Raw genomic sequence first — 10,302 nt, 5'->3', positions numbered from 1 at the left:
TTTGAGTTGTAAGGATGTGACTTGTTTTACTTTGGGATCTTCTGTGCTAATGTTTTTAAGAAGTGGAGCACTGTAGCAAAACTGAGAGCAAGTAGATGCTTCCTTTATTGCCCGTGTTTTTCAATGGCTTTTCGCATCCATTTTTTCAGGCGGAATACATGGGTGTAAAATCCATATTTGCCATCTCGGTCACAGCCTTCTCCCCATGAAACTATTCCCACTTGATACCAACGGTTGTCATCAGGGTTCTAAAGCAAAGAAAAATAGGATTAGCACAAGGAGCAAGAGACTTTCAGATCTAAGCCTTGAGTGTGCCCCAGCCTGTTTAGTGGTGGATACTGGTTTGGAATTCAGACTGGCATCTACTAGACGACACAGCATGTTGGAGTCATTTTTGTCTTAAACCTCTAAGTGAGAATTGGCCAGCACTCATACATTCTGTAGCTGATCTCCATACGCGCTGAGAACTCAGTACAGGAATGGGGCTGGATGACTGCAGGGTTTGTCTCAGTTGCGCAGCTTGGGCACGAGATGGGCTTGCTTCAGCCACGTGGCAGTCTGTCTGCTGCTGGTTTTTTAGACTATTAAGAAAGTTCAGCATAGCACAAACCTAGCTCCATATGTTTTATGAGCTTAACTTGAACATACCTTCATTACGAAAGGTCCCCCACTGTCACCTTCACAGGCATCTCCTCTCTTTGAGTCTTCAGGACTGTAACCTACAGGCAAGAAGAAGGTTGGGCATTTGACTGCAGGGGGAGTGCCTGGTGTTGGCTGTCTCTTTCCCTCGAAGTATTGCTGCATAAATTTTCCAAGAACTATGAGATGGCTTACTGCTTCTGTCTACTAAATTTAAGCCCAATAGTTACCTTAGCTGTTTGACATGTAATATAAACAACTAACTCTGCTTCTGTCTTTGCAGCATTCCTGAATCCACCATCCGTGCTCTCATTCAGTTTCCTTTCATGAGAATTGCCGTCAGTGTCAGCTGCCACCGTGTTCAACAGCTGTAGCTTGCACTGCTGAGCCCTTCATTTGTCTTAAACTTCTCCGTGTGTAATATTCCATGTACCCTGTTCTTTCTTTCTGTTTACTATGGAGACACGTTGCCATCCTAATTTTCACCTTCCTGTCATTCTGCAGGCTCTGTTCTTTCTGTTCCCCAACTGTCTGTCTTCCCTTTCCTCTTTGTAGCAAGACTGTAGGAATTCACTTTAGTTCATCAGGAGTTAGTGTCTTTGCATTTTCCCATCACCTTTTCTGCTGTATGTCTGCATCTTGGCTATTTTTTCAAGAATCTTGTCTTGAAAAAGAAACCATAAGAACACTGTATTGTCAGTATCCTCAAACTGGCTTCCATCCCCTAACTCAAGCAATTGTGTGCATTATTAGATGTAAGCAACACAAACTCAGTCAAAAATCACTGGAGATTTGTGTGTAGGATCTGGTAAAGTCTGTGCAAATGAAGCATACAGCAGAAAGTATGGAAGTGGTTACATAAATCCCTAGTCTCTTTGTAGCTTGAATTCTGTGTTTGCTTCCATTCTCCCTCAGAAAGGGTATAGTGCCAGAAGAGACTTATGAAAGTACAACAAGGATTTTCAAGTACAGAATGCCTTCTATATTAGGAAAGATTAAATAAATGCCTCTCAGCTTGGAAGATAAATGACAGAGCTGTAAAGGGTCCATAAAATAGCATATGACACAGAATTTTTTTTCCTATGAGTATAGATGTGTACCTCTTCAAATGTATTGGGAAACCTAACACGAGGAACTAACGTTTTTCACACGTGCGTAACTGCACTGTGGAGCCTCTTGCCACAGAACTTGTGGGTGTCAGTATGAACAGGCTCCAAGAGGTTGAGATGAGCCAGCAGAGAAGAGGGAGTGGTTTGGCTACTGTGTAGGCTAACTGGTGTGCAGTCTTTAATTTAGGAAGCCACTGAACTGTTCTGTATACCGGTGGAAAAAATAATTTTATGTGTGCTCAGTTCTCTCACGGCTGTTGCTGATACCTAGCAGAGTCATGCCTTCAGTTAGCCTGCCATTGCACGGTGTTAGAAACTAGTCAGAGCTGTAAGTTCTCCAGCCTTCCTGCTTTCTGAGAGCTAAAAATCCTTATCATAGAAAGTTACTCTTTATGGAGGACATTTGCAAATCTGTCAGAAAGTAACCTTGCTGCCTGAGCCCCACCAGGAGCTCCGAGCCCTTGTCTTCTGTGACAAGTTGGCCTTGTGTCTCCAGTGCTGCTTACCTGCACAGAACATGTTGTCAGTGACTTTAACTTTGGTGGATGCCTTGCAGATGTTTTGGTCTACAATGGGCACATTGAGCTGTTGCAGAACCGTGGGGAGGTTGTTTGGGCTAGTGGCCCATGTTTCTTTCAAGTTTCCCCAACCAGTTACCCGCCCTTTGTAACCTGCCAGCATTAGCCTGTGGAAGGAAGCATGAATATAATCAAATGGATTGCAACAGCTTTCTCCTGCCTGGGTCTCTTGCTGCAAATAGCCTAAATAAAGCATCTTTTTCTGGGGTTGTTTTTTTTTTTTTGAAGGCCCAAAGGACGCTTTTGTCGCCTGTGTTTTTAGGACTGTGGGACAGTCTCCTCACCTCTGCACGACCTGTTTGGTAGGCAGGCAGACAGGATGGATGTAGTCACTGAAGATCATGGGCCTCTTCAAGTGCATGAGTGCAATATCTCGGTCCATGTTCTCTTTCCAGTTGTACTTGGGATGGATGATGATTTTATCCAACAGAGCAATCTTCTCTTTATCCTTCTCATATCTGAAAGAGTCATGAAGGAAAGACCTTGCTGTGCTTTAGCAACTGAGTCTTCTGGGGTTCGTGATGCTCTCAGGCACCGTGTACCCTCTGAGACAATACTGTCTTTACATGGGAGCACCCCTTTAGAATTTCCATGCCTCTGCTTTCCCCTTCATTTTAACCTTTAGGATCAGCAAGAGCAGCAAACAGCAGCTCCATTAGATCCCCTTTGTAGAGGCATGTGACATTGGCTATGGATGTTTCCTTGGATACTGAGTGACAGCCCAACCTCACCGTATCTCATTACTCCAAGAGGAAGGCTAGTTCATTCTCATGCCATCCAGGCTCTTACTTTGCCCTTATGTGCTTGCCAATCCGCACCAAGATGTCGTTTGTAGTTAAGTTCTTGTCCCAGGGTGGATAATAAAGACAATGAGCAGCAGTCAAGATCCAGCTGTCACTGATGAGGCTGGCACCACACAGCAGCTCCTGAGGACTCTTCTTGTAGAGCATCACCTGCCTGAGAGACAAGGCGGGAGGAGGACTTAGCAGGACTAAGGGCATGGCTGGCTGAATGGACCTTGGTGTCATGCAGAAAGAGCAGAATTTGCAATAAGCAGAGAAGAGTGTTGCACTATGCTGACAAAGACAACTGCATAACTGGCTCCTAGCAGAAGTCTTCCATTTGTATGTAGTCAGCATTTACCCTGTTTACTTCACCTGGAGAGGTTTTCTCTTTCCCTCTGCTCCAGCAGAGCAGGAAAGAGGAAGAGGCAAAGGTGAAATACACCAGTGCACGCACTTTCCCAGATGGTTGTGTGCTTGGCTCGACGAGAGTTTCTTTTCAGCTATTTCAGTACTGCCCTGTCCACCACTTGGAGAAGCTTTGATTGGAAACCATAACGCCTGCATGCTGCCGCGTTTTTTCCCCTTGCTTGAACCAAAGAGAAGGGAGACACAATTCCCATGAAGGACTATGCAAAGATATAACTTACCAGGGGGAGCTGCCAACTTCTGCGTCATCCCCATGGACAACTCTGCCTCCGATGTAGGACGCCAGCAGCTCCTTCTCACTTTTGTCTGTTACCTTTTTCTTCTCAAATAAAGGACGAGTGCCACAGTCTGAAAAAACAGGCAATCTGGCTTTGTTACTTGACCTGATTCACAATGGAGAAACAGCTGCAGTCAGCATGCTAAGCTGGAAGAGCCTAGGAAGGAAGTAACTGGAGATTGACTTTGGAGGGTCCTTCAAGGAATTTAAATATCTCCCTGTGCTTTTGACAGCATTGGCAAGCTGGTGTTTCTGAGGAACAGTGAGTGCCCTGTGAGAAGAAGCTGCAGCCTTTCTACAAAGTGTGATGCTGTATCTAGAGTTCTTGCTCACCTGCTTCGCCAGAACCAAATGTTTTGTCATCAAAGAAGGTTTTGAACTCTTGAGGAAGGATGGTACGCCCTGATATTCCCTCCAGCTGTTCATTCCCATCCTCTAGCGAGCTGTCTGAGAGAGACAGAAAGACAAACATGGTAGAAAGCTTAGCTACTTTTCTGTATTTATCATATGTTTCCATAATTTTTCCATAATCATCAGCAATGTAAATGTTCCTTTCCATTCCTTCAGATGCATTGTGTGTGTGATGTTTTAAAACCACTGCTCTTTTTAATGCCCCTTGTCCACCATTGGGAGTTTTTAGGGAGAGCACCTGAGAGCTATTAACACCTCTATACATGTACGGCAGGTGCGTATGTGTGGTATTTGGACAAACAGGACTTCCCCATGCATGGTGCACATACCACCTCGTCTGTGCCTCCCAGGCTCAGCACTTCACCCCAGTCACACGTGCTGGTTTTGTTTGCCACTGCCTCACAAGTGTGCCTACCCAAACCAATGCAGGCTTCTCACCGCAGTAGTGCAGATTGCAGTATTCAAAGTTGGGTGGCTCGTCTGTGACGCACCAGACACCCTCGTCATCACCGTCTGGGTTCCGACAGTAATTCTCTAGCAGCTTCACCTCTGGATCAATGTGTTTTCCGTGGAGCACTGCTTTGGCTTTCTCAGAGTTCCATGGCAGGCACTTTGCTCCAGTCACGGTGACAGAGAGGGTCCCAGTGTAAAACATGCCTTTCTCTTGTTCACAGGGCTCCGCTGGGGCTGGTGGTGTGACCCGTGGGGTAAATTCAACTGTTGTCCTTTCCTCACCTGGAAAGACAGAAAGCTGTGATTTAAGACAGCTTTGGGCTCAGAAGTGCTGTCAGCAAACAGCAGCGAAGCCCCTTTACTAAAACCTAGAGTTCCCCAGGGCATCATGTTCTGTTGCTCCCACCATGCTCCCGTGCATGTGGTGTCCCTCTACAGTATTGCAGTGTTGGTGATGGCTCTCTCAACTGGAGGTTAAGGTGAGGCTGGTGCTGTTCACCCTTCTTCTTGCCCTTTAAGATACAAGGGACAATATTGTATTCCTTTCTGGGGTATCTTCGAGAACCAGCTCAAGGGATGGGTAGGTACTTCAGGCATTGTGATGCTGCCGTATTAGAGCCTCCAATGCCTTTTTCTCAAATGTGTAACTAGACCATATTTGGGGGAGCCTTTTATCATGATGTGCTACTAAATAGCAAATTTAACTTTTGCCAATGTTTCTATATGTAATGATAAGAAAAAAAAAATTCCTGCCAGATTTTCCACACTTTTTCTTGCAAGTGTCTGAATGGCTGCAAGCTTCAAGCAGCATTTCCCCAGTGAGCGGGCACCAGATAATCTGCTTTGTGGCAGTCATTTGGCCCCAGGCTGCCTTCTCCTTGTGCTCTGGGAGAATCCCCACATGAAGAACTTCTGCTGTGAGAAGATTCTCTGCTTTCTACTAGTTCTTCCAAGCCGCAGGGGAGACAGCTCTCTATTACGGAAAAGTGGGAAGGTATAAATGTAAGGGGAAAGGTTCTCTTGCCTGTCAAGTGCAATAATAAGGGTGTTTTCGCTTTTCTTGAGATTGTGGGTATTAAACTGCACCCCTCTGTATGAGTGGATGTTAAGGTAGGCAGTCAAGTACAAGCTGTAGCATTTTTTTCTTACAGGTGGGAATTCAGACAAAAAAAAACCCAGTATGACTCCTTGCTGTCACTAATTAGAGGTGCTTTTGAACTGGCAAAACTGCAGTAGATCCCAGAGGACTGCTGTTACCAGCTCTAATTTACATCTAGATTAGTGTAGTCTAGAGAAACAGTGTATTAGAGGAATTTAGCTAAGGTGTACGTATGAACAGCTCAATGACTTTTCCTCCTCAGCCCCCTTACCCGTTGAGATGCAGCCTCTTTTCTCCATCTGGCCTCTGGTCATGTAAGATCCCTCTTTCCTTACCCTCTCCCCTTCCTTGAGACATCTAGTACCAGTCTGAGTGCAGTGTTCCCTGCCAGCGAAGGGCCTGCCGGGACGCAGCGCTGAGGCATACCGCACACTGGGATGGGACACTCCTCCCGTTCCACTGTTGGGTCTCGAGTGTAGCACCACGGGCCTTCCGAGTTGTTGTCTGGGTTCCTGCAGTAGTTCTCGATGAGGTTGGGATAAACCGTGCCATTAAATCTACGAGGAACAGCTGGTTAGCCTGGGAAGGAAGGATACCCTGGAGAACTCTTCCGGGGTATGCAGGAGACAAACTTACTTCGGTATGTGTGGAAATTTGCTCGTCCACACTTGACATTCAATCCCTGATTTGGTGTAGCTAATTGTCCCCTGATAGTTCTGGCCCAGCCCATGAGAGCAGTTACCTGTCAAAATACCAACACTGTGTAAGCCAGGGCCAGTGAACAGGGATGTTGCGTTTTTCAAGGTCAGAGGTACCATCCCACAAATCCTTTTAACTTTTGCTGCATGTATGAGGCTGCGCGAGCAGCGGCGTCCTTTGTGGGGTGGGAAGGGCGCTCTCCTGGAGCCCTTCTGCCTCAGAGGGAGCTCGCCCTGGGGCTCTGTGCTTTGCTTTGGCTGGAGGTGCGGGGCAGAGAGGTTGGCCTTGGGGACACCTCTCTGTGGCTCAAGGAGAAAGGTATCTACCCCATGCTGTTTCAGTGGCGGAGTTAGGCTGTTTGTGAAATGGTTGTGGGAAAATAAAAGCGAAGATAGGAATTTTAAACTTCACACACACACACACACCCCCGCTGCTGTTTTTCTTTCTAATCAGGTGCCTCCACCAACTTTAGATTTATTTTTATTTTTTCTTACAACCTCTGCAGGAAGCAAGTTCCTGGCATGCACTGCATCTTGGAGATAGAGGTTAACGTGTATTTCTTACCTTCTAGACAAGCATTCAGAGCTGTCCTGGACTTTCTCAGGCCCTGACATACTAGCAAAATAAGAAAAAAGAAACACGTTATATGAAAGGACTCCAAATAACCATCTTAGTTTTAACTAGTTTGTCATCTAGGGACAAAATGCAAGTGCTTTGTCCTGGAAAGTGAGCTCTCATAAGAGGGTAGGGAGCCATCTCCAGGATGGGACAGTGCATCCTAAGGGATAGCATAGCACGTGCATGACTGGAAGCAACTTACCTTGGTATTTTGACCAAAATGCTTCCTGTAAAAAACAAACAAACAAGAGACACAGAACATCAGACCTTGCTTAGCTGCTGTAATTCAAACCAGCAGGAGAACGCCCCATCACAACACATGGAACAGACTGATTACGCTCTGTTTCGGTATCAATTGCTACGGGGTCCAGCAAAGTAAAAAATGTGATATAAAACCATGTTCCCATTCATCAGACCCAGGAATCAAGAGAGTATTGCTGTTTCTAAAAAGACCAAAGATGCTTACAACCTTCATCGACCTGCAGAGGAAGCAGAGCCTGGGCGACAGTGCAGAAGTCCAAGGAGCTGAACCTAGAACTTCGAAGGCCACAGTTCTTTGGATCTACATCTGCTGCGCAGCCTCGGGGTGAATGTATAAAAACACTTCACAGAGGTAACCCTAACTCCTGTTTATCTGTTTACTGTTGTATTTATGGGTGTGGAATTCAGCATGCATACTGGCTTTGGAGCTGGGAGCAAATCCCAAAAGGATGCAGAGCAACTTTAGGGGAGGGAGTGAGTCTGAAAGTCGGAAGAAGGAACAGACTGTGCAAAAGCTTCAGCTCAAAGGAGCTTGAGGCACCTGCACTCAGTGTTCGGTGGCTAAGTGAGCTCTTCTGCGAGTATCTTAGACTGTGACGGTTCAAATTCATGTGGCACTGTGCTGAACTAGTAGATGATGCAGTTCAGGACTGATAGGAAGACTCTCCGTTTCATGCTTAAAATAGAAAGGGAGGGAAAAGAACCTGAGCTTTGAGCTGCATTCCCTGGAGTGGCTCCAAGAAGGAAGCTCCTGAAGGGAGCCTCAGCTCTCCCTGGAGCACACACGCATCAGCCTCATTTGGTTCACAGCACCGAGTCTTACAACCCCAGCCCCTGGCTGCGTGTGTGACCTGCTGGTCTCTCACTACAGGGATGGGCTAAGGGCATGTTTCCTGGGAACCCCCGTACGTACCGTCTGAACGGTGGATTCAAGGGCTTCAAAAGCCTCCTCATAACTGCATATCTCCTCCAGGCACTCCCGCTCCAGGTTTCCCTTAAGCATCTCTTCCAGAAATCCCTTGTTGGCACGTCGTGGGCGCTTGAGCAGTGACAGTGCCTGCCCCTTTTCCAGGAAAACTGCTGGGTCAGAACACTGCCAGTCAAAGGGGAGCTTGCAGTGGAGGGCCCCTTTGTCTCCCCTTTCGGTTTCCAAAAATCACACGCAGCTGACATGATGATCCCACAGCCCAGCCTCCCCCAGTGCACCATGCAGAGGAGAAGCACCGTCAGGTCTACCCCTGATGATCAGAGCAGGCTCTCTAGAATTCATCTGTCAGGGCTCGCATCAGTAACAAAAGTGACGGGAATCCTCTGCTATCCTTGGCAAAGCTGCTCTGCTCATACGCAGTTTGGTAGAGGTTTGTTTGCTTGGAGCCTCCTACTGCTCCCTGCCAGCCACTGTGTTTCTGTCTTGCCAGCCTCAGACCACTCCGATAGGTACAGCTTGGTTCTGTCTTCGTGGTCTGAGACCTGTAGACAGGTCTTCCCCTACACAGAAGCGGGTCAGAGAGGACCTAACCTCATGCTAAGAAAAGACAGATGAATTGGAGGCCCTAATAAGAAAAAAGGGGTGGTGAGCAGGAAGGGGGCATTGCTGCGTATGACCTCAAGTTTAGATAAGGTATAGCTGGGAGGCAATGGAGAGTTGCAGCCACCCAGGTCAGCTGAGGAACTCTAGCCCAAAAAGGCCCACAGTTGTATCACACGTGGTTCTGGGCTGAGCCACATTCCCCCTCCCCACCATCTCCCAGGTGACCCGCAAAATCCACTGAGCTGTTGCCACCAGCTGCTGGCTGCTGCTGCCTCCTCCTGTGCAGGAAAGCCCCATGCTCACCCCACTCTTGGCACCCTTTCGCTCCCAACTTCAAGCTTTTAGAAGGTCCTCCTCCCTTACCAAGAAAACCTACCACTGGCTTTACCCCTGGGAACAAATAACCCCATTGTTCTTCCTCCTGCCACCCGCTGGTACTGTCCTTTCCATGGTGCCGGTGAGGCTTACCTCCATCATGGCTCAGCGTGAGGTGCAGGAGGCTAGACAAGAGCAAGCCCCGCAGCACACTGGTTCTGTTGCGCGCCATGCTGCACAGCCCTGGCTGCAGGGGAAATGCGAAGGGAGCAGAATAAGCGGAGTCACAGCCCCGCTGGGTTAATATTGAACCAGAATGAAGAAAGAGGACTCCAGAGGTCGTGGTGTGTCAGGGACAGTGGGACTGAGGCTTCTTTTATCCCTCCTCTCTTGGCATCTCTCCCTCCCTTCAGGGCATCTTCCTTTACTTTCTTGATTGGTGGAAGCCAAGCAAAATGTCTCTGGATCTCCACGGGACTAAAATTAGCATCCCATTTTGTAATAGGGAAGATGGCATGAGGAGAGAGAGGACAAGCTCGTCCCAGGGCACAGGGAGAATGGGTTGGCATGGCGGGGTCCCTGCCAGCTCACAGCCACCCCAGCCGGAGCAGCCTGCTCCTTTTCCTTCCTTGCCACTCTGCTCCTTGCAGCTCTTGGCACCAGCGCTGCCTCCCTGCCACGCTGTTCTCGGAGGCTGTACCCTCGTAGCCTCACACGCAGCAAGACTTCGAGAGCTCCTTAGCTGTTCCAAGTCCTTCTCCTATTTTTAGCTGCAAGCCCCACTGGCTTTTTCCCCTAGAGTCCAGTTGTCTTTTCTCCCTGCAGCTATCAGCAAGCTCAGGCCCAGCTATTCTGGCACCAGAACACACAGTTTAAGCCTCTCCCATCTCCCTCGCCTCTGCCAGGGAGCAGAAGGGGTGCCTGCAACAGCTCATACGGAATTTAAATTTTCTTCCCAGTTATGTCAGCAGTGCCATTGGCAGTGCATACTTCCCACTGCGCTACAATTCCCAGTGGAGTGGAAGAGGGTGAAGCAGCATGATGTTTGGGCTCCCACTTTTACTTCCACCCAGTAGAACGTACAAAAGTACCTCCAAAAGG

At 47.9% G+C, this 10,302-nt stretch overlaps 1 protein-coding gene across 2 annotated transcripts; it reads right to left on the bottom strand.

The window, feature by feature from the left end:
• On the bottom strand, window positions 1-9,507 carry F2 (coagulation factor II, thrombin). 2 transcript variants are annotated; one of them, XM_056347701.1, is made up of 14 exons: window positions 9,355-9,507; window positions 8,269-8,432; window positions 7,297-7,321; window positions 7,041-7,091; window positions 6,414-6,519; window positions 6,204-6,334; window positions 4,664-4,960; window positions 4,148-4,261; window positions 3,759-3,885; window positions 3,116-3,283; window positions 2,611-2,784; window positions 2,255-2,433; window positions 649-719; window positions 1-248 (listed from the first exon to the last, which is right to left on the bottom strand). In XM_056347701.1, exons 1-14 carry the CDS (start codon window positions 9,431-9,433, stop codon window positions 105-107), a joined length of 1,830 nt encoding a protein of 609 aa, XP_056203676.1. In that variant the 5' UTR covers window positions 9,434-9,507; the 3' UTR covers window positions 1-104. The 2 variants fall into 2 exon arrangements, with proteins under 2 accessions (XP_056203676.1, XP_056203675.1); XM_056347700.1 differs by having other exon boundaries at window positions 8,269-8,435; window positions 9,355-9,503.
• Between the last annotated feature and the right edge of the window lie 795 nt (window positions 9,508-10,302).

Source organism: Falco biarmicus, chromosome 7 (genome assembly GCF_023638135.1).
Source record: "Falco biarmicus isolate bFalBia1 chromosome 7, bFalBia1.pri, whole genome shotgun sequence".
Lineage (NCBI taxonomy): Eukaryota > Metazoa > Chordata > Aves > Falconiformes > Falconidae > Falco > Falco biarmicus.
Note: the sequence above shows the minus strand (reverse complement) of the source record. Positions and strands in the feature narration are given on the sequence as shown.